Below are 23,863 nucleotides of genomic sequence, written 5' to 3' on the forward strand. Positions count from 1 at the left end.
CGACCCAGTCTCTCTTCGTCAGATAATTGAATTCAACCCGGTTAAATTTGACAGCAGCCTACAAGTAAGGAGTTTAAGAAGGAGGAGAAATTATTTTCCTTTCGTAAATGGCAAAGCGGAGAGAAGTTGATAGCAGCGAAAGATTTCACCAATTACGGAGACTTGTAACGGTTTTAATAGTTCTCACGGTTGAAGATACTGCTGTTTACTTGTGATCGTGCGCAAGGTAATTGCACAATTACAGTTCAACAAATATTTTTGGCAGGAAACTCAGTTTTATTTAAAGCCTTACAAGGATATTTGTGTGAGGTTAATTCTGGTGAACAGAAGTTCTTTCTATGTTAATTCTTTAGAACAGTTTAAAACTCCGAAGCAAACGTTTCCTATTGATAACAGGTTTACAGCTGTCGCCGTTGCACTGGAATTTCAATCTTCGACGCGAGAACAGTGCTTGCGGCTGTTCGTAAAAATGCAAGTGGAACAATACTGCTTCCGAAATATTTCACATTCTATTTTAATTGAGCAATCGCAAATATAAAGTTAGGTGACAAGATTATCAATTTACTTTCAAACATTGGCGGGTGAACACTCCTGCAAGATTAACGTATGTTGATTTGAAGTTCAAATTTTATACCTTCCAATGTTTCAAAATTGCTGCGAAGATAAATGTAAATATAAGGTTATTTTTAACGTTGTTCTCCTCGAATCGAATGCTCTTTCCTGGAAATCGTTACAAAATTTCTGAGAAAGATATTCGCTGCTCAAACTTTCTATTCGATTCGGAAAAAACTTTGTGCCAAAGAAAATCGTTCAAAATCAACAATTTAAGTTCAGAGGGATGATTTCATGACGAGAGATGATCGATTTGAGACTGTTTCTTATAACGGTCAACCTACAAAGGTAACCTTGCGTGGCAGCGCGTTTGTTGTTGCCACGCAACAGTCACGGAGGACGACTCTTTTTCTGAGAAAAATATAGTCTAGCGATATTGGCAGCCTATAAGTATCCCTTGAGTCTCCTGAACTGGCAAAGGAAAACTCGACATACAAAGTATGATTGAATATTGACAGCTGTTATGTGGTTTACCAGATGACCAACGAAACGAGCGCAGAAGACGATTCATGGAAGATTCATTTCTCTTTTACGAGATCCACTACGAGTGCTCTGCAACGAAATAATGAAAATCTTTCGAATATTTACCTCTGGGAGAGTACCTCATTAGAGGAAAGCCAGCCAACTTTTTACATTTTCATTTTGAAACAAATATTCCTCAGGAAAGACATCGAAACTTTACGACGCATTGTGCTAGACCCGGAAGAAATTAATAGGATAGTAAAACAGATGGAAACAGCTCCAGAGAGTCTTCATGAATATGAGGAGCTCGAAGAAGTCCAATTACTAACAGATATAAGACAAATCCCAGATGTGAAATGTAATATCATTGACGGAAAATGTTTTACTGTGGAGCTTCCAATAACAGACCTAATTGACCCAGATCACAGTTTGAGGCGCCTGTTAAGAGATTTGCAGACTTACTCCAAAACTTTTACTAGAAATATCATCAGGCAGATTCAAATTAAAGAGAAGCAATCGACGCCAGCAACGAAAAGGAAATCAAGGAAACATTCAAACAGGAAAATTGTGAAAATGAGACCAATAACTACTTATTTTCCAAAAGAACCCAAGAGAACCAAGGAAACGCAAAAGAATCGAAAAGATCAAATAGTAAGTGGAAAGTGCTCTTCGCATAGAGTGGAAATCATTCAGATAGATGACGACTCAGACTCGTCACACCAGCAAACGGAAAATGAGCCTCGTGAAAATCACGTCGACAAGGAAGAAAAATATTCGATAATCCACGATTTGTTCTCTCTAGATGCCGACTTCTACGTAGAAGATAGAAACTGTGGTGTTGAGAAAAGAGGGACACCTTGGATGACAGCAGAAGTGGCGGATGCAGATAATACGGACGTTAGCGTGACACAAGGCTTTCACCCGAAAAGGGTCACGCGATCATCTGTATCCAATACAGAAGTTTGCGTGACACCGGGTTATCATGCGAAACGGATTACGCAATCATCTATATCCAAGAAAAAGAAACCGAAAAAGAACTCCACACTTAAAAGACTGAATCGTAGCAAGAGCTTTGATCGTGGGTCTCTTGCTAACACTGTTGCAACAGATAAAGTCACAGGCACTAAGGAAAATCCAAATAAACACTATGTTGAATTGGATGCAGCTATCAGAAAGGAAATAACAGATTGGAGAGGTGGGGAAACATTCTTGACAGAGGAAAGTTTGCCAAGATCTGGAATGGTCACAGAAAGGGATAATGGAATGAAGAACAAAGCTGTTCACAAAAAGGGAGAAAGGAACAATCATGTTACTAATAGTAATAATGATGATGATGACGATGATTTTGCAAATTGGTGCAATAAAAAGTCAAGTGAATTGAGACGTAAACGTGTCTTCATTCATGAACGTGATGAAGAATCTGGTTGTGAGGAGAATAATAATTCATTTGATTGCATCAAGAAATCAACTAAATTTAGAAATAAATGTGTCCTCTCTGACAGCGAGGAATCAGATGGTGGCAAAAATCATCGTACACATAATAACAAGAAACATTCAAGTAAGGTTACATATAAACGTGTCAGAACTTATGATAGTGATGAGGTGTCTGATGGTGACATATAGATGCATTTTCCTGTACTTACAAATAATCAAATGAAGTTGGGTAAAATCATACCTACACTTTTTTATGAAAGAAATCTGAGAGAAATATATAAAACATTTCTGCATTTATGACCGTGAGAAGAAGTCTGTCAAAATATATTTTGAGTTATAGTAAAAATATCATATGAATAAAGATATAAATGTGCCTGAAAAAGGACTTTGCAAAGATACTGTAATAGAATGCATTGCTAGAAGAAAAACATTGATGAAAACAGTTATATAATAATAATTACATTTATATAGTGCAGACCTCTATATGGATATATTCAGTTGTACGTCACAATATTTTCAAAGTAAAATTTTGTTAATGGCAACTAAAAATATAAGAAACTATTTGAAGGCTAAATTAAAAAAATTAGTTTAACAGCAGTCTTGAAAGTGTCCAATGTCTTTATGTTGCAAATTGTCAAAGGTAATGCATTCCAAAGATAAGGTGCAGCTGACTGGAATACATGATCATCAAGAGTTGGATGAGTCTTAGTACTAGGTAACTCAATTAAGAAAGACTTGTTTGACCTAAGAGAGTACCTGGATTGCTTTTTGGTGCTAATTAATTCAATTAAACAATTAGGAGTTAGACCATTTAAACACCAAAATGTCAAAGGAAGAATATTAATTCTACACTGTAACTAATTGGGAGCCAATGAAGGTGAAAAAGCAATGGTGTAACATGACAGAATTTTGGTGGTTCCATAACAGTTATGACAACATAAAAAGTTACTCTTTATATCACAATCCTTAGCTTTCACTAAAAAACTTTATATTTTGGACTAAATCCAACTGACAAAAGATGTCAAAATACTTTTTGAGAAGTTTGAACTTGTTTCTCTTTTTCCCAAAAAAGACTTCAGCTGTTTTTGTAATGAAAGAACAGTTAGCATTTCCAATAGTCAGTTTTGTCATGCAGTTTGTATTTTTTGTTGAAGAACTGTAGGTCATGATTTGATTCTTTTTGTTTAAATACACTGTATCTGTTGGTGATTTAACATTGTAACAAGATGTGCAACTTCTAGCCCTTTGGTTGTCATTGAAAATTCATGCAAGAAAGCAACCAACAAACTTTTAAAAGGCCACGTTTTCCTCATTGGTACTAACAAGTGGTATATTCCTAGATCATAAAGTATTCTGATAGCTAGTAATTTAGTGTTAACAACTGAGTTGAAAACGTAAATTAGTCACCGTAAAGGGTAAAAAAGCTGATGTTTTGAGCGTTAGCTCTTCGTCAGAGTGATTGATGAAGGGCTAACGCTCAAAACGTCAGCTTTTTTACCCTTTACGGTGACTAATTTACGTTTTCAACTCAGTTGTTAACACTAAATTACCTGCTATACTCTCCCACTGACGCAGCACCACAGTTTCTTTAGAAACTTACTCCTTTATTCTGATAGCTAGTTACACACCATATTAAGAAGAGGAAGGGTTGCCTTGCATAGTGCACTTGCCTCCTGATGTCAATACTGAACCTTGGCTCATGGAATTTGGTATGTTGTTGTTTATTGTCCATAAACCAAACCTTTTTGACAAAAAATCTCTTGTTTTCTTCATCACACAACAACCAAAGCTCTGAATTGCAGTTTGACTACAGAGGACTAAGAGTCACCACACATGTGTCCATCTAATTCAAAATTCTAATTTTTTTTCCTGAAACATTATCCGCATCTTGATAGACAATCCTCTCAACTTGACTTTAACAACTGTAAAGCTATAGGAGAATACCACTCCACTTTAACAAATTGTCTTTTTCAGATGGATTCCTTAACCCTTTTATAACAGTTCTTCTACTGCAGTTTTAAGGGGGCACAGCATGGCTGACTAGCCAGTCCTGCCTGACTAGCACTATTATCAAAGGTGTGTGCAAAGAGTTAGTATCAAACTTAAAAATAACTCATCAGAAAGTGCAAGTCGTGCAAGATTAACCACCTAAAAATCAGTTGAACATTTTTCCAATTTATGCAATCATAGTTGCATTAAACTGTTTGTATTTCAACAAGTAGCTTTCGTAATTCTCCTAGAGCCTATAGGGGCTAGGAACCTTTTTCACCCTAACATCAGTATGCATCTTATTCTCAGTTCTGTTGACTTTATATTTCCTAAGATGCTGACAAGTATAATTTGTTTAATAATCAAGTGCCTCTTTAATTTGGTCGGTGATCATTTACTTTATTCTTTCATGACCTTAATGCATGATCCAGGGGTTATATTGTAGGGAGAAATTACCGGTAGGTTCTAGTCACCCCTAGGAGTTAAATTGTTAAAGTATTCCCTTCACCAAGTGACTGACTGAATACATATTAGTCCTGAAAAGGACTGTTGTTGATTTCAGTGACAAACACTGCAGTACCTTGAGTGGAGTCAATGGATGACTTCCATTAATAAAACAAATTATACTATCACCACTAACAGTCCCTCTGTGGACTATAGTTCCCAGACAATCAGAGCGTTACTGATATCAGGTTCTTACCAGTCTCTGTCCACCCTTTTTACAACAATATAACTCACTTACAATATAACTCTAAAAAAATGCAAAGGGCAGTTAAAATTAACCAACTCAAGCAGTACTTTTTGGCCAAGCTAAATGTGTATATTTTGTATATGGTCAATTCTCTTAGTTCTTGTGGTTCATAATGAATTTAACTTCTGCTAGAAATTATTTCTTGCAATTTCAATATTGAGCAGCACAAAATACATACATACGACAAAGGAAATGTACCATTTCAATTTTTGTTACTTTAATCAATGACACTCGGCTTAAGTTATTCCTGAAAAATCTTCAAGCTACAATTTGAAGCAAATGAAGATATATTTCTTTGGAAAATCAAAATCTTCCAGACACACCTCTTCAATCGTATAGGACTGGGCAGAGTATTTCAACACTGAACATTATATTTTATTTTTACCATGGAGTATAAAATTTTTGGTTGGGCTTTCAACCTCTGAGGACAAGGGCAGGGGTGGAAGGGTAACTTCAAGTGAAACTTATTTATGTGAAATAGGACTTGTACATATGCTAACATAATGTTAAATTGACGTTTTGTACATAATATTATACAGTTTGACTTACCAGTCATAAAACACAATATTTCTTTGTGATGTAGACGGCATCAGAAACAGCGATATTCTTGGTTTTGTAATTCATCTAGGCGTTTACCCATATTGGATATCAATTTAACCCCTTAACCTCCCATGAGTGACCAAGACAGATTTTCTCCTCAAAATGTCAATACAGTATCAAGCAGAAAGTGATAAGAATAAAGAAAAATATCAATTAGAGGATTATTAGTTGATCCAATACCAAATTCTCCATACTGATGAGATCTTGGGAGTGCATGAAAGGGTTAACTTCAACTGTTGGCCATCCCCTCTATGTGTGATTGTACATTTATGTGTAACCTGGACTCCTAATAATAATGAAAAGAAATCACAGACAACACATCTGTGCATTAAAAAATATTTAATTTTTCACCAATCAGTTAACAGTCCATCAAAAATGGATAGCTACAAAGCAAACTGGAAAATTTCTCTTAATTAAAGACAGTATTACAGAAATTTGATACTCTATATCAATACTTATGAAATTCCACAACAGCAGATAACTGACAGATGTTCTAGTTGCTTAGGCTTCCATGCAATCCGCATTGATTGGCAACAAATGTCAACCCAATAAAAGATTCCAAAAAAGACTATCACTTTCTATCCCCAAAAGTGTAGCGTCCAACTTAATAGAACAACAATTTTTGAATCATTCATCTAGGAGAGCTTTTGAGATATACCACTAACCTTCAAAAAGGCCTTTATACTACCTGAAAAGTGAGCAATTTAAGAATGAGATAAAAAATTATGAGGCACATTAGCAATCCATGGTAGCAGAAAATAATTTTTATGCCTATAATGTTTTACATCACTGTAAGTAAAATTCAAAGGACTAAGTTATTACAACCACATTACATATAAAGGTCAGGTGTTATGATGTGGAGGTTAAATATATCACTCAACTCATAAGTACACATGAACATTTGATATTTTTCCTTTCCAATTATCACCCACAATTGCTTTGACATAAGTTTGTGCAATTTCTGTGTACCTTAATACACAAGTTTTAATTGAAAAGGAATAATCAGTGATAAGAGTATTACCCAAGGATAAACATAAGAAACAAGAGTAAGCTTTCCATTTAAACAGATCAAGTCTAATTGATTATCCAATTTAAAATCAAACGATTGACACAATGATGAATTTCTGACACATAACAACTTTACCCAACATCAGAGTCCACAGAAAAAAGGAGTAATCATTAATTAATGATGGTTAATTAACTAGTGATAGAGATATCGAATTTCCTTTATAATCTAGTGCGTGGCCTAGCGTCTCATCTTTTGTCAGATCCGGAGACGAGGCGTAATCTCTTCCCACCACTCCCACCCTTAAACAATGTATTTTTTATTAGTTTTTTCTTCTTAGTTGCGTTCTTGTTTATTGTCCAGTATTTTGTCAGGCAGTTCCCGCACTGTGCAATAAACTCATTTTGCCCAAACTGTTGTGTCGTCTTGGTAACGTGGGTGATTGTGTAGAAATTTCCAGTTCAGTTTAATTTTTCGTAGTTAAAAAAACATCAATCCTAATCATTTTTGTGAAATACAATGCATGAGGTCCTTTTATGAAGAGCTCACAAAAAATGTTCAACATTTTTCCACAGATGAAAGGGTTCCAGTTCCAGTCCAAATGTTTTCTTAAGTATGAAAAACCAAGAAAAACGTACTTGTCAACATACATACAGCTGTGAGGCTTCATAAAACAAGCTATGTTACACAAGCTTGTTCTTGGAGTCTCACAGAGATGTCTATTCTTTATGTTGTTGGAATACCAATTCAATTAAAATTGGGTTCTTATCACTAAACTGCTCAGCTTCACATTGATTTCCACTCCCACAAAAAGTTCACACTTCACCCCAACAGGACCTCAAGCCTTTCAGAAACTTACTTTTGTAGTTACAATATATGATTTCAATAATGGCTAAGGGACATACTACTATATATATATATATATATATATATATATATATATATATATATATATATATATATATATATGCAATTAAGAATACTCCAGGGGGGTAAATTTCTAAAGAAACAGTGTTCTTGCTTCTGTGGGGGCATAACAAGATAAAATGAGTTGATAATGTAAATTGGCCATTGTAAAGAAAAGAGTTTTTATGCTGATGTTTCCGTAGAATCGACTTCTCGTGTATTTCTGTTTGGAGGTCTACCTTTTTTTCCAACCATTACGGCAAAACGATCGTCATCCATGACACTAGATACTCCTTTCGTAGTGAATATTGCATTTCCAGTTTAGAAGCAATGACTTAGGGAAATATCAGCATAACATCAGGATTTCGAGAGCGAATTAAATCGTCAGCGAAGTCTGTCAACCGTACTGTGTACCGTTTCTCGGAAAAGGAGGAAGTGTTAGTCTCAAGAGCCGTCACCGTTGCAGAACGATGTGTAATTGGTCAATTTCACAAAAGCGTCTGGAAAAAGATCTACTGGATTGATCAGAATGGGAAGGATTAAGTCAATGGATTCGCGGAATATTAAAAATAAAAACACTTAAAAGAAACACAAGGTGAGCAGGTCGCGAAAAATGTAATCTCAATTACGTCTTCACCAAACAAACAAGTTTGAGTTTTTTTCACTCGATCGGAAACCATATCATAATAGTTATTGGACTGTTTTGTGGGACGAGAAGGAGCAATTCATCAAAGCAGCCGCCAAGTCAAATATATATCGTATTTCCTATTGTTTAGCCTAATGTTGAAAAGTTCATATTTTTTTGTAAAGGTTATCCCGTCACGTGGCGCGTGGGAGTGTTTTCGGATCATCGTTATTCTAAGGACGACCCGTTTTCGAAAAACCCTTAAGACTGAATTGGAAGTTAGTGTGATCATTCAGTTCAAATTGCTTTTACATTTTCAGTCCGCTCGTAAAAATTAAGTGATGTTCATTCTTAGGTTCCAAAGTCATCTATTTCGTTCACACTTCATTATGTTTTACTGATGTTGTGATGGAAATTGACCAGCGCCTGTGTCGCTCCGTTGTCCATTCCTCCTTTTCCAAAACCCCTTATTAGAAATACATTTATCTCAGTATGAATAGATGAATTTTCGAACATCAGGGCAACAAGTTTATTATTTGAGAAAACAAACAATTTGAAGACCTCTGCAGTATTGGAAACTTTTCACAAGAATCTGAATAGGGTAGAAAGACAAGACTGGCTCTTTCGGAAGCCAAATTTCAGGTCTGGAAGCCAAATTTCAGGTCTGGATGTGTTAGTGAGTTAAGGTAGGGGAAATGTATTCGTCTTGAACTCTGCCAGCTTTACCGTTTAGCTGTTGGCTTTAGAATTTACATGAAAGAAGAAATTCAGTCACTTTCTTTGCGGCAGAGAAGGATCCTCCAGCAGTGACGACGCTCAATTTTTATGGTTAACATGAATCAACAAAATCTCCCACCTAAATGGGAGGTTATCTGTTAAATAATTTTAGAATAGTTCTGTCTAAAATCGTTGCTTCTTCCATTGCTAGTTAAACAAAAAAGGCATGAAATCTGATTTCTTACAACACTGTCGCTTCGCCATTGCCCCTCAATATTTACCAACTACTTCTAACATAAACTGCAGCATTCACCCTGATTACATTTCCCGAATTCATCCAAGCACGACTTTTTTGTTGCGAAACCAAAATGGCCACTTTAATCGCCAAATTCACAGAACGCAGCTTATACTCTAAGCTTTCTACACTCTCTCTTCCCATTTATATCGTATCAGATCACCATATAGCTGCTTCTAATGTTCGTGTATGAGTATGTGTCGGTCCAGTAAGTTTTCGATAGAAGTTAGCGGCACATGACGTTTCAACTTTTATGTCGATTTTTCTAGATCGAAACACTTGAATGAAACAGCCAGTATTTTAATAATAATTAACGAAGTGTCAGTCCAAGTACCCGAACAGCCTAACCCGACATTTTCTTTCATCTATACCCCAGAGCTACCGAAGGAACTTAAAAAAACGAGTGATCAAAAGAGAATTGCACCTCGAAACAGAAACGGTAATATTAAGCCTGCCATTATTCGTAATATGATAACACGAAATCAAATATAGATTTGGAACTGAGCATAAAATTTACAATTAAACCTACAAAATACAAACTGAATTTACTTTGCTTTCTATTAGAGCTGTTTGCTTAATCTTTTCAACACTAATTAATGTTTGTTGTAAAAGTTTCTTTGAATGTATGTGAACAGTTCATTGCGTTCAACGGAGAAATCTAGATTCAAAAATGCTTTTCAAGGGGGATTTTGTTTCCAATTTTGGTCATCACTGTCTCTCAAATATTCCAGAGACATACGTTCCCACACAATATTTAGACGGAGTCTGAAGTATCAAACATTCTCATCCTGTTTATATGTTGCTAATCACACTTAGGGGGCGTTTAGTGCGTACGTATCATTTAATACTGGCCTCCCAAATTGTCAGCATCTTTGGTGGCTATATTGCTTCCCTCTCGAATCTGTTAAATTCCACTTCTGAATTAATTTGTGGGTAAACTGTACACATCACATAATGTACTCCGACGTACTTTTCTTCCGACAGAAACAGCAAGAAAGAAAAACAGTGGATCAAATGCGAAGACCATAACATCTTCACAATAAGATGCTTTACTGAGTACCTACGAAGTTATAGCTTTCATCTTCTCACTCAGCACAATGCCGTGGCATAAAGGACGACGGCGCAATGATTCAAAAGGTAATTGCCGTATTTATGAATCTTATGAGGTCAAACAGACTTAAAACGTAAAACAAAAAAACATATTTGTAAGAAAATGTGAATTTGTTCACAGCTGTAAAGATAATGCTTGTGTAAATCCCATTCTTGCCTAGCCACATGCAAATCTTTCACCAACGGAAGAATGTTAGACTACACAGTTAAAATTCTAAAACTTGTACAATGAAATCCTTTGTCCAACCCATAAAGAAGTAATGTACTTCTACAAATAGCTGTTTGACACCTCTGTCGACACGTTTAGAATCTGAGGAAACAAAAGGAAGGACAGAGCCGGTAACAGAAGAGCCTGCTGCGTGTGAGCCAAAAGGGGGCGCATGTGGAACGTCTGCGGATGAAGTAGGAGGTAATTTTTAAGATGATTGTGACCATAGCAGGAAAATCCCCTGGTAGATTTAACGATACCGCAGTCCCTTCATTTCAAGTCATAGTTGGTATACTTATGTGGTTACAGAACAGGAAACCTCCAACAGCTTTCAAAGATGTTCTTTTGTCCTGTAACCAAAGAGAATGATACTGAACCTTGTTCTTTAATCTTATTTAAAAACGCACTGCCACTTTTGCGTCTTCCTCATGAGTTTTCATTTGAGACGAACTTCACTCGGACAAATGTTTGTAACTTTAACTTTTTAAATTTCTTTGTTCAAATGTAGAATTCTTTCCTGTTAGATATTCGCTCTTTCCTTACGTTAAGTCCATTAATATCGAGAACGGAGGACCTTTTATTATGCAAGCAATTCTATTTTCTGTAAATTTTATCAGAAACATGTAGTTTTGCTTTTAAATGTCTTGTCTTGTCTTGGTTTGATTACCCAAGATTGCTGTATCAACACCTGTCCAAAATGATTTTATAAAATGAAATATCGATCGCAAAAAAAATTCCTCGAACAGTACTATTTGGTAGTGGTAAATTTGTTCTCATTCTTTTCCCTCGTTTGTATTTGATTTACTATTTTTTTTATTTTCTTACTGTAATTTATTTTCTATTATCATTATAATGAATCTTTGTAATTAGATTTAAGGAGACTTGCCCGCCTAGATTACAATAAGCCATACGCGGGCCAGGACAATTGCCACTGTGTGAATAAAAGTAGATTTGTTGTTTTGCTTACAGGTGGATTTATTACAAGTTTTATTTAGGGTGCGTTTCGGCCCTTGTACAGATTATCCTCATGACTATTTAGCTTACATCACTTTTCATATCAACGTGTGCCATGTAGCATAACAAATAAATTAATTAATCAATAAATAAACTTCTGTAGTTAACCTCTTGCCAGCTTCATTTCATTCAAACCTACACATTGTTCATTAATTTGTTTATTCATTGCTTTCAAGATGGCTAAGTATACCCGCTGATCGTATTAGCGGTTTGCCATTAGGTTTTACGAATAGCTACTAAAAAGTGTTTAAATTTTCTTTAATTATTTTGTTCGGCTCCGCTTGCTTTCTGTACGGTCCAGTGTAAGACATCTAGGGATGAAATGAGTGTTGTATCTTGATTTCAGATGGTAATTTAAAGAGCGTCAAGCGAGACCAGAGAGGCCGAATCAAAATAAAACATTGGAGGGATAAGAAAGAAGGATTTAAGGGTCAATATCGCTGCAAAGAAGGGGCTGGTGAAGGTATGTTTAAATGTTTAAATCAAAACGTTAGTTAAGAGCTAGGAAGTTTAGCCATTGAAATGAATTTATTACAAAAGCCAAAACTTGATCATAGTCCAGCCTTATTATTAAGTAAGTTAGGTAAAGTATTCTGCTAACCGTTAGAACATCAAACGTGTAACAATATCTAAATGCATGAATGCAACTGTAGCTTGTTTTTTAAGAGAGGAAAACTGGAATCAGCCTATCTGGAGGTAAACTACTAAATATTTAATACGTTTTTGTAGACACGCCCGCTCATCAATGGGGAGCACAAAAGAAAACGGGAACTGGAAAGCAGTTTTCGCCTTCAAATGGTCCGTCAGCCGATACGATACCGCCAAAACATGCAGAAGGTATTGAACTTATAGAGGGTTTTTTGTGTTGTTGCTTCTTACTAATAAAAACTCTTTAAAGAGAGAAAAAAAGTTACGACGTTTTCTTTAATCTTTGGACTGTCCACGACAAAAGACACAGATGACAAAATTAAATCAGTGACTCTTTATTGCGTTTTTAACAACATTACGATTGCTTACCTTCAATACGTCTAAACTATGAAATGTTTCGGTGATGAAATAAAACCAAATTTCCTTTTCCAGATCAAACTTTGAAAAATCAACAAAAGAAGAGTCAAGGTGGGCGTGGAAGAGGCGCATCTAAGGAATATCAAGCGGAGTCATCGAGTAGGAAAGAGAAACGCTCAGGTGAATATATCGAAGATTTTAAAGGGGGGTCACGTGGGTAAAAGAGGTTTTTGCTAAGACTGTAGGAAATGACTTAAGTTTCGATATTCAAGGTCATTTGTTGACAAATTGCAATGTGACTCGCGCTCTCGGAGCTCGAAAGGCGAGTTAACGTTGTATACCTCTTCAACCGTATTCTTATACCTGAATTTAAACGTGTTAAGATGAGGAAAAAGAAGGAATCGAGTTCGGATGGTCAGAGGAAAAAGCCTCAGTACTGTTCGTGAGTTCGCCACAATTGTCATGGTTACTAACAGAAATTTTATGGCATATTTTACAATCGTTTTGTGGTTATTCCATCGATAAAAGTATTTAAAACACAAAGGTTGGAAATATGAGACTAAAAAAAGATGATTCTTCCATTCTACTATATTTTACACGCCATATAACACAGTTCTCGACCGACCGATATTCGACGCTTTGCTTCGGTCGGTGTTAATGAAATTTCTAGCTTCGTTTTTGATCATTTTGGGGAAATTGATTTTATTTTCAGACGAAAATTACGACAAATGCCAGTCTAAAACATAGACAAGTTGAATTTCACGTCGATTACGCTAAGGAAAGCTACGAAAGGTTGATTCAAAACGTATGATTAATCTTGCAAAAACAGTCACGCTTGAAACTCACTTCTTGCAATACAGATAGAAATCAAGCACAACAACCATGGAGACCACAACCCATGAAAAGAGATCCCAGCATAGTATCAAAGCCTACAACACAGCCTCATCCACGTGGAATATTCCCTGGAAAATTTTTTTCAATAGATCTAAAAGCATTGAAAAAGAAGGATCCAAATGAGGTGGTGAATATCTTAAATCAGAGAATGTCTGGTCTTAAGTTTTGTCTAAGATCACAAGAAGAAGAGCACAATAGTGATGAGTTCATTATAGATCTCATTTGTACTTTAGCAATAGCTTGTAATGCACCGACAGGTGAGAATACCAACAGGATTTTAGCTGCGCTAAAGGGTTCAGTATTCTTAACCTCGAAGATTCCGCGGTTGTTAGATCGCCTGCAGGGATCATTGGTTTTGAATGATCAAGACGTCCACGGAGGACTTTTCCACTGGCTTATTACAGTGTTCATGAATTATCTGAGACATATGCCTAGTTCGTATGTTGACCTACCTTACGATCAATTAAAAAGAACATTGGATCAGTCCAACAGCATCAGTAAAGAGGAACTACAGAGACAGTTACAGGCATTTAAGCAAGCCAGAGATGACATCATAAGAGCCAACAGGCAGAAGCATGGAAAGCGCTACATCAACAAAGGGGGACAAAAACCCCCAAACAACTTTAGAGACCTACCGGTTTGCCCTAGTACCAAAGAAATCACAACTCAAGAACGCCCTTTCTTGCGGAAGAATATAACTAAGGGGAGGTACGAAGATGCTGAGCACTATCTCGATGTACAGTTTCGATTGCTCAGAGAAGATTTTCTTGAGCCTCTTAGAGAAGGAATTTACGAGATTGTCCAAAACGTACCAAGGAAAATGCGCAATCAATTAATGAGATATTATACAGGAGCACAAATCGTCAGAAAGACGTTCACGCCGTCTGGAGTTTCTTATAAAGTAAAATTTGATATCTCCAGGTTCAATACCAGGAGGTGGGCGCACTCGAAACGACTCATCTTTGGTTCATTCCTTTGCCTTTCCAAAGACAACTTTGAGACCATGCTTTTCGCCACGGTTTGTAACAGAGTTCCAGAGGAACTGATAACCGGAAAAATTGACATTCGATTCCTAGAAGAACAGGACATCTTTGGGATCGAAAACCGCAACTTTTATTATCAAATGGTTGAATCGCCAGCTTATTATGAAGCATATTGTCATGTTCTTAAAGGGCTGAAGGAATTAGATGAAACCACTTTACCATTCAAGAAATACCTAGTTGAAAGCTGCGAGGGGGTTGATCCACCAGAGTACCTGAGACGCGAGGATACTCAAGAGCCGGTGTGTTACGATCTTACATTGGCCCTGAATGTTCCACACGCAACAGAAGCAAGGAGAGTTCCTGTCCTACACCTTGACGCTTGGCCGCCTGTCGAGACTCTTCCTCTCAACGATTCTCAGCTTGAAGCCTTAAAAATGGCACTTTCAACTGAGTTTTCAGTAATTCAGGGTCCTCCTGGAACTGGAAAGACGTACGTCGGGGCAAAAATTGTGCGATGCCTACTTGAGAACCGAGAGGCCTGGGACCCAGATAAAGTTTCGCCAATGCTTATGGTCTGTTACACTAACCACGCTTTGGATCAGTTTTTGGAGAAAGTATTGGAGTTCCTTCCTAAGGAAGAGATCATTCGTGTCGGAGGGAGATGCAAAAGTAAGCAACTAGAAGGGTGTAACCTGAAGCTTTTTACCAGCCAATACAGGAAGTGTGACAAGCGAGGGGAGGTCAGAGCTTTAATAGAAAACATCGTATCGGCGACGAACCATTGCAAAGATTTGCTTGCCAAAGCAGACGATCGACTGTTATGTCTGGACGACTTAGAAGACTTGTTAAGTACAGGACATGTGGAACAGCTGTACAATGCCATCTTCCCTCACAACGCCACAAGAGAATCCCGACGTGCAGGAAACACCTTCGCACTTTGGTTATGTAGCAACGAGCAGATTAATTCCTGTAATAAGATAAAAAAGGTAACAGAGGAAAGCCTACAAAATGGAATTTTTTTACCAAAACATAATGTAGGAGAAGACCGAGAAATATTCTACGATTCTACGATGTCATTAGCCCCATTTATCGCCGATGAAGTCGGTTATGATACTGAACTAGAAGGTGCAAGTGTAGGTCAGAGGCAAGTTTCCTTTGCATTAACGCCAACCTCCTAAGGTATCGAATCCAGCCGTCTTCTATTAGTAGAGGAACAATCCAATTCATCAAAACATCATCCTAAATCGACAAAGAACCTCCCACTTGATCAAAGGGAATTGCAGGAAACATCCTTCGCAAGTGCCAAAAGAGAAGCACCAGAGAGTTTCGTAGATCGAGACACCACGCTTACAGCATCAGTTGCTTTGGAAGCCAGTTCTCAAACAGACTCTAAAACTGAAAAGGATAACGACTTTGAGACTGTTAGTGAAGTTTCAGAAGTTTTTGAAGAGACTATCACAGTAGAAAAGGAAGCTGATTTGATACAGTATCAAAGATGTCTACACGGAGATGGCGATTTCCTTCCTTTTACCGTCAAGACGGCATCAGAAGACGAAAGAGGTCCAGAGCTAGAGGGAAAACATGAGGAAGAGGGATGGGAGGTGGTGGTTTATAAGAAGAAAAAGAAGGGAAAAGTTTGTTTCCAGTGGAAGCAAAGAATGCTTGAGAGCTCTGAAGATGCATTAGAGGGAGAGCAAGTGTTGTATGTTCCAGACGAGGGCGATACTGACTACAACACCTCATCAAAGAAGAAGAAAAAGAAGCAAAAGAAGAAAAACAAAAAAATTCATCTCACAGCTAATATTGAAGGTTTAAAAGGGAAGCTGGAGAAAGAATTAAAAGCAACAATGTCTTATGAAGAGGCAAGGAGTGTCAAGGACATTTGGTTGTTATCGCCCTCTGAACGACTTCGATTGTATCTTTTCTGGGTGGAGAGCTACCGTGAACGGTACAGAGTTGAAATCCAGAGATGTGAAAGGGAATACGAACAACTTTGCCACGAGCTAGATGCTGTCAGATTTCAAGAAGAGGAAGAGGTAATACGTCGCGGAACTGTTGTTGGCATGACAACTAGTGGTGCAGCAAGGTATCACTCAGTGCTTCAGAGTGTAGCCCCTAAAATTGTTATCATCGAAGAAGCAGCCGAGGTTATGGAAGCCCACATCATCACGTCTCTTTCGCACAACACAAAACACACGATTCTTATTGGAGATCACAAGCAACTCCGTCCAAAAGCAACAGTCTATGAACTGGCCCAGAAATATAACCTGGAAATTTCCTTGTTCGAAAGAATGGTTATGAACCGCATGGAATGCAAACGCCTAAGTATACAGCATCGCATGCGCCCAGAGATTGCCGCACTGACCAAAAGAATCTATGAGCATGAGATCATTGACCACGAATCTGTACACAACTTTGAAAATATCACAGGTGTAACAAGTAACCTCTTCTTCATCGATCATCGCCAACCTGAGAACCTAGAGGGTGGCTTACAAAGTTACTCCAACCCTTACGAAGCAGACTTCCTGGTAGAACTCTGCAATTACCTTCTGCTTCAAGGATACAAACCAAACCAAATTACAATTCTCACCATGTACACTGGCCAGTTGTTACTTCTTCAAGAGAAAATGCCGAGACGAACATTTGGGGGAATACGAGTGTGTGCCGTTGACAATTTTCAAGGTGAAGAGAGTGACATCATTCTTCTTTCGCTAGTGAGGAGCAATTCAGAAAGCAAAATTGGTTTTCTGGGTGAGTCGAACAGAATCTGTGTTGCATTGTCAAGAGCTCGCGAAGGATTTTACTGTATTGGAAATTTCCAGCTATTGAAAACACAGTGCAAGCTGTGGAGGGATATATGCAATTATCTTCAAGCGCGAAATTCAATCGGCGAGAACCTGCAGCTTGTTTGCAAGAGGCACAGCAATGTGTTCAATGTACAATCGGGAAAAGATTTCAACAGACTTGGAGGATGCAAGGAGATTTGTGGAGACCGCCTTAATTGTGGTCATGCCTGTGAAAGCCTATGTCATGTTCGCGACCCACTTCACCAGAAATTCAAGTGTTTGAAAAGATGTTCCAAACCGTGTTCCAATGGACATCAGTGTCGACTTGTCTGTCATTCTCATGTAGAATGTCCAAAATGTGTTGCGCCTATGTCAAAGACAATACCTAGATGTGGTCACGAACAACAAGTTCCGTGCTCTACTGACCCGTCAAATTTTTTTTGTCGAGCCCAATGCGAGAAACTCCTCAAGTGTGGCCACAAATGCGCGGATTCATGTGGAGCTATTTCATGTACACAAAAATGTCTCGTTCAGTGCAAGAAAATCCTTCCATGTGAGCACGAAAAGATGATGGCATGTTTTAAAAACCCCATGGAACACAGAAAATGCGACGTTAGCTGTCCAAAAGTCCTAGACTGTGGCCACCCATGTTCAATGCGATGCACCGATAACTGTCGATGTAACAGCAGCATTAGAGTTAAATTGAAGTGTGGGCATCGAAAGATAATTTTATGTCGCAATAAAGAAAACCCTCAGCTGTGCTTTGAGAGATGTGAAAGGGAACTGGACTGTGGACATATTTGTCCAGGTAAATGTCACGAGAATTGTGGAACGAAAAAATGTGAAAGCGCTGTCTCCAAGTGTCTTCCATGCGGCCACCAACAAATGGCTCCTTGCCATATGAATCCAATAAAAGTTTTCTGTAACGCACCTTGTCAAAGGCAGCTGAACTGCGGTCACAAGTGCTCATCTGTTTGCGGTCGAGTGTGCCAAGAGGTTCGATGCCAACATTTATGCCAAATGATCTGTAAGGGTGGTCATGCATGTAAAAAACCTTGCCACTTTAACTTGCCATGTGGTGATTGCATGGAAATGGTTAATGTAACAATTCCATCATGTGAACACAGTATTGAAACCTACTGTTACGTAGAACCAGCCACAGTGACGTGTAAAAGACCTTGTGAAAGACTACGAGCCTGTGGACATCCATGTCAGGAAATTTGTGGTAAGAGATGCGAAACGCGGCCGTGCAAGGAAACTGTAACCAGAACGTTAGCATGTGGTCATGCAGTACCCTTACCCTGTCGCAAGGACCCGGAAAAGTACAAATGCAGGGAAAAGATCGAGGTTCGTTTATTGTGTGGACACAAGAAGACTTTGGAGTGTTATGTTGCAAAAACTGAAAAAGAAAACATTTTATGTAACGAAATTGTTCAGAAAAAACTGCACTGTAAACACACGGTCTCTCTCCCCTGTCATAAAGGTATCGAAGAGTACAAATGCAAGCAGAAAGTTAAAGTAGAGCTTTCGTGTGGACATGCCAAGACTGTTCTCTGTTTCGTTGCGACCGGTAACTTGCAAAGTGTCAACTGTAAGGAGAAGGTGGAACGAGAACTACCGTGCGGACATAACGAAACCCTACCGTGTTACAGAAATCCTGAAGAGTATTGCTGTCAAAAGGAGGTTGAAATTACCCTTCCTTGTTTACATAAGAAACTGATAGTGTGTGCCAAAGTGAGCCGTGGACTACATGGCGAACCATGTGATGAAATAGTGACGAGGAAATTACCTTGCAACCATGAGAAGCAAATGAAGTGCTCGTTTCAAACGGAGAAAGCATTTTGTGATGCTCCTTGTGGAAAAAATCTTTCATGTAACCACCCTTGCCCGGGAAAATGTGGCGAGAATTGCTCCAGCTTCAAATGCGCTGCCAAAATTGAAAAGAAATTAGCCTGCGGAAAACACTGGAAAACTTTCCGTTGTTCAGAAGATGTGTCACAGAGTATTTGTTCGAGTAGCTGCACGCTTACGTTGTCCTGTGGACACAGATGCCCTGGTAAATGCTTTGAAGACTGCAATAACTTCAAGTGTTCAGTAATGATGTTTAAGCACCTCAATTGCGCAGGAAACCACTCCAAGGAAATGGCTTGTAGTGAGGACCCTAAGGCTGCAAAATGCGAGAAACAATGCGACAGAACTCTTGTTTGTGGTCATCCGTGTCCAGGGCTATGCGGTCAAGACTGTGGCAGTATGAAGTGCATCCGAAGAGTAGAAAAATCATTTCCTTGTGGTCATAAGGAGCCACTTCAGTGTTACCAGAGTGAAAGTGCAACTTGCATGAAACCCTGTCGGCGTCGAAAGAGTACATGCAAACATTTGTGTAAGGGAGTGTGTGGTGACAACTGCTCCAAGTATCCTTGTGATGTAGCCGTAAATAAGACCCTTGCATGCGGCCATAAAATCAGGATGCTTTGCAGCCGAACTGCTGATGCCGTTGAATGCCCCGTTCCGTGTGGGAAAACGTTACCCTGTGGTCACCAATGTTCTGGAGCGTGTAAAGATTGTCAACCGAGAGGCTCACATGAATTGTGCCAATATACATGCGGCAAATTACTCGTATGTCTGCATCGTTGCAAGGCCATGTGTAGCGAGCCTTGTCCTCCATGTGACAGGAAATGCAGCCGATGGTGCCCTCATGGAAAGTGGTCAAAAAAATGCTCTAAACCGTGCGAACCGTGTAAAAAACCGTGCACCTGGAGTTGTCCTCATTATCAATGCAACAATCTCTGTGGTGAGGAATGCGACCGACCTCGCTGTGATGCTCCTTGTACCAAGAAGCTCCAATGCCGTCATCCGTGTATTGGGCTATGTGGAGAAAATTGTCCCAGCTTATGCAGCATTTGCCACTCCAAAAAGCTTTCTTCCCTATTTGGCGATGGATATGATAAGAAAATGGAAGTCCCCAGATGCTTACAGTTGTTTGACTGTGGTCATATTATAAAGGTCGATGAAATGGATGCGTGGGTGTCGCTTGAGTTGGGTAATGATGTACGCCTCTTGCGATGTCCGAAGTGCACTACATCAATAACATTTAGCTATCGCTATGGCAATATCATCAAAAGAGCACTGGCTAATATAGAAGATGTCAAAAGACAACTTCAACAGGTCGAAAATGAAGTAACTAACTCAGCCATACAGCTAGCAAAAGATCTAAATATTGAGCAGCCAAAGCATGCTGTAAAGAAGAAGAGGAAGAGGGTCCCACCAACAGGATTAGACTACGTTCAGGTAGTTCGATGGACTTGGAATCCTTTCAATCTGCCAGATGCAAATGAGAGCAGCGTCCTTAAATCGACGTTTAGAAATCATCTGATCATCCTTCAGCAGGTAACGAGAGCAGAACAAGTGCTAAAAAGAATTCAAGTTGGCTTCAAAGACCAACATGAGATGGGGGATTTATCTAAAGCCACATTGGAAGACGCATTGGAAGATATCAAAGAGTACCTTGAGGAGCCGCAACTGGATCTTAAATCACTAAGTCAAGTGTATGAGCAAGCGAGGAAGTTCTTCCTATTTTCTAGTGTTTTAGAGGTCCATAACACTGCTGTACAGAAGAAAATCGCTCTGTCAAGTATTGGTGAATATAGATTAAAGTTGGCGTGCAATGGGTTTACGGGGATCATCCAGGATGATGATGGTGCTTTAGATCTTGAACGACTGGAAAGGATCGTTGAAGTGCTCCGTGCAGAGGTAAAACTTGCACCTTTACGGCCTGAGGAAGTAAAAGTCTTCTCGAATTTCCCTGGATACCAAAGTGACATTTGGAAATTATGTGGACAAGGCCACGTTTACTACATGACATGGATTGTGCGAGGAGGCGAAGATATACTGACTGGAAGGGAAGGATGCAGAAGATGTACAAAAAGTGAAACTGTATAAAATGAATAGGGTGAGTTAAACAGAAAAGAGGAAGGAATCAGCGCTGAATTAATCTAATACCCGTCGAATTAACGTTGGTTGTATCAAAATTTAAGCTCATACGAAGTACCATTTCATTTTTCTTTTGAAATTTACGAGCAATAATATTTAACTGTGGTAAGAATATGTTTTTAAATTTTTCGGAAAACATCTATCGCCATCTAGCTAGAATGTGATGCCCTAAAATGCAGTAGAAGCTGCATCCTTTATTGACGTAGCTACTTCTATTCCTACAGGTCCTTTAAAACATTGGAGAGTCCTTACTTATGCTCGCCTATAAGGATTTTCACGGAATCAAAGCGTCTGGCTATCTACAACTATAGACCCCTTCGAGGAACCAAAGAACTTTATCATCTCTATAGGTCTCAATATGCCGCGGAAAGAGCTATATGAAGTGCTTGCGAGTTATTATAAAAGACGTGGAAGATTGCACCAGAGAACAGTTCAGAATATCTAATAACTTACGCGTGAATGGATCAGAAAAGGAAACTTAATATACCTGCTTCAATTTCTGTAAAACATTGGTTGTGCGCACTGTAATAATATGGTGACCGGCGTAAAACTGAATAATAACTAGTGCTTAAATAACTTAGCGAGTTAGTTTACGAGATTTATCTCGGAATATTTATTTATTAGAGTATTAATTAAAACGTAGCTTTTCATTAGGCAAAGTGAACGTAAAGACCTAAATAAAATTTAGATATCAGTACCGCAACAAGAAAAGAGCACTTTAAATAAAGTAAAGCACATATCAAGTTGGCTGGAAGGTTATGTCACATTTTCAGCGAAATCATTTATTTTTTTGATAATGTATAAAATGGGTTACAGTAGTCTGCATGAATGGCAGCTGATGCGCGAAAGCGCCTAGTGTTTGTTGATCCAGCCAACATTTACGCTTATTTTGCAAAGCTTACTTTTGATGCAGTGTACTTGAAGGATAGGAAATTTAGTGTGTCTTTTAAGAGAAATCGAAATGATAAAGTAAACCAGAAATCATCAAATATGCTTCTAAAAAGCGGAGGATTTCTATGAAAAATTCCTTCAATAATGAAAATTACAATTTTAGACAAGGCCAATGGCACAAAAATACACTACCTGTAAACTTATTTAACTTATAAGAAGTAACCTTTCATCAGTAATGACATATGCTTTAGTTTGTTTTCAACCAACATAAGTAACATACTAAGTTAAAATTCTGGGGTTGAAGTTGCATTGTGAAAAGGAACATACATTGATGTAGCGGATGGAAGACGATGCCGACTCCTCAGAGTAGAACAGTTCCGTATAGAATTTTAAGATCAATGCTACTGTACAATTACGCCTTTCCTCCAAAAAATACATGTAGAGCCATGTTGACTACAAACATAAACGATTAAAATTAATATCAGATTTCTCATATTGCTTTAATCCTTAAATATAACCGGTAGGGAAACAGAATATGTATTTATTATATGAACTGGTAAGGATTTCCAGCCCTGAAAAAGGCCATACTGAACACGAGTCAAAATACGACATTTTTTACGTGTCTTCGATATCGCCAGTCAGCTGCGGACACGTCACTCGCCTTTCGCGTCACTCTGTCAGGTTGATGAATGAATGGCAAGGCGTTCACCATTCTCAATCCAAGGTTGTTCGCCGAAATGTTCTCGGAATATGGCTGCTGAAACTACTGAAAGATTCTTATCGCTAACAGACAGTGACGTTTGAAATTTTCTACAAGTGGAAGAAAACCAAACCACGAAAGAAGAACCAGAAGAGTGAATACCACCAAATTGTTACAAGAAATACACCATTGCATTTACCCAACCAGAACCTCTTGTGAAATAAAAAAATATGGCGTTTGACTCCTACCTTTAACTCTTACATCTTCTGAAATAAGTCGCTAAGACCAGTGAAGAATTAAACATTTCTGTTAAAAGATCAGAAAAAGATGTGTTGACGAGAGAAGCATAACAAACCATGACTTACACCAGTTGAATGTAAATGAACCCTGGCAAGATCAGAACACCAATGAAAGTATAACAAGTTCCTAAGCAGAATCTGTGGAGAAAACAGGCAATTTTGATCTTCAATAGAAAAGTCTAAATAGAACTATTTATTGCGGGGCAAATCGACATCAAAATGCACATAAAAAGTTTTCAGGGACAAAATCACCTCTTCCATGTATCTCGTTTTGAAAACTTGAAGGTATAGCTAGCTCCGCTTTCCGTTTTCCACCATCCAATCCGATTTTACTTGACTCCTTTTTCTGAGAAAAACAAAAAAAAAAACGTTTATCCCAACAAACATTGTCTCCAAGAATCTAAATTTGATAGTAACTCAGTATCAAGTTACTGCCTGAAAATACTTGTCCACCGAAGCGACTAGGTTTTATTTCGTTATCTTCCCTGGACGTTCACTCAGTTAATAGTATTTTGTGTTGTAAGCGAGTGTCGGTATCCACTCTTCCTTGTGATGTCTTGACGGTGAGAACGGGTAAGGAAATGTT

The 23,863-nt window shown here is 38.3% G+C and overlaps 2 protein-coding genes and 2 long non-coding RNA genes across 4 annotated transcripts; 2 read left to right on the forward strand and 2 right to left on the reverse strand.

Annotated features, from left to right (window-relative positions):
- The first annotated feature begins 12 nt into the window (after window positions 1-12).
- Window positions 13-3,105, forward strand: LOC113665944 (uncharacterized). Its single transcript, XM_027181684.2, has one exon. The coding sequence runs from the start codon at window positions 1,090-1,092 to the stop codon at window positions 2,695-2,697; it is 1,608 nt and encodes a 535-aa protein (XP_027037485.2). The 5' UTR covers window positions 13-1,089; the 3' UTR covers window positions 2,698-3,105.
- Window positions 3,106-5,443: 2,338 nt separating this feature from the next.
- Window positions 5,444-8,282, reverse strand: LOC149047910 (uncharacterized). The gene is made up of 2 exons (XR_016184824.1): window positions 8,000-8,282; window positions 5,444-6,536 (listed from the first exon to the last, which is right to left on the reverse strand). It is a non-coding gene; the product is annotated as an uncharacterized LOC149047910 (long non-coding RNA).
- Window positions 8,283-10,368: 2,086 nt separating this feature from the next.
- LOC113665951 (uncharacterized) lies at window positions 10,369-22,771 on the forward strand. Its single transcript, XM_027181693.2, is given in 7 exon segments — window positions 10,369-10,534; window positions 10,815-10,916; window positions 12,076-12,192; window positions 12,459-12,566; window positions 12,810-12,914; window positions 13,595-21,346; window positions 21,612-22,771. Coding segments are annotated over 6 exon segments (8,214 nt in total). The 5' UTR covers window positions 10,369-10,494; the 3' UTR covers window positions 21,337-21,346; window positions 21,612-22,771.
- LOC149047911 (uncharacterized) lies at window positions 22,595-23,624 on the reverse strand. The gene is made up of 3 exons (XR_016184825.1): window positions 23,530-23,624; window positions 23,227-23,284; window positions 22,595-22,731 (listed from the first exon to the last, which is right to left on the reverse strand). It is a non-coding gene; the product is annotated as an uncharacterized LOC149047911 (long non-coding RNA).
- Between the last annotated feature and the right edge of the window lie 239 nt (window positions 23,625-23,863).

Source organism: Pocillopora damicornis, chromosome 3 (assembly GCF_964200805.1).
Source record: "Pocillopora damicornis chromosome 3, jaPocDami1.2, whole genome shotgun sequence".
Classification (NCBI taxonomy): Eukaryota; Metazoa; Cnidaria; class Anthozoa; order Scleractinia; family Pocilloporidae; genus Pocillopora; species Pocillopora damicornis.

What these genes read in the sequence shown, in the direction of transcription:
- LOC113665944 (XM_027181684.2), top strand. Translation starts at nt 1,090, where the DNA reads ATGACCAACGAAACGAGCGCAGAAGACGATTCATGGAAGATTCATTTC.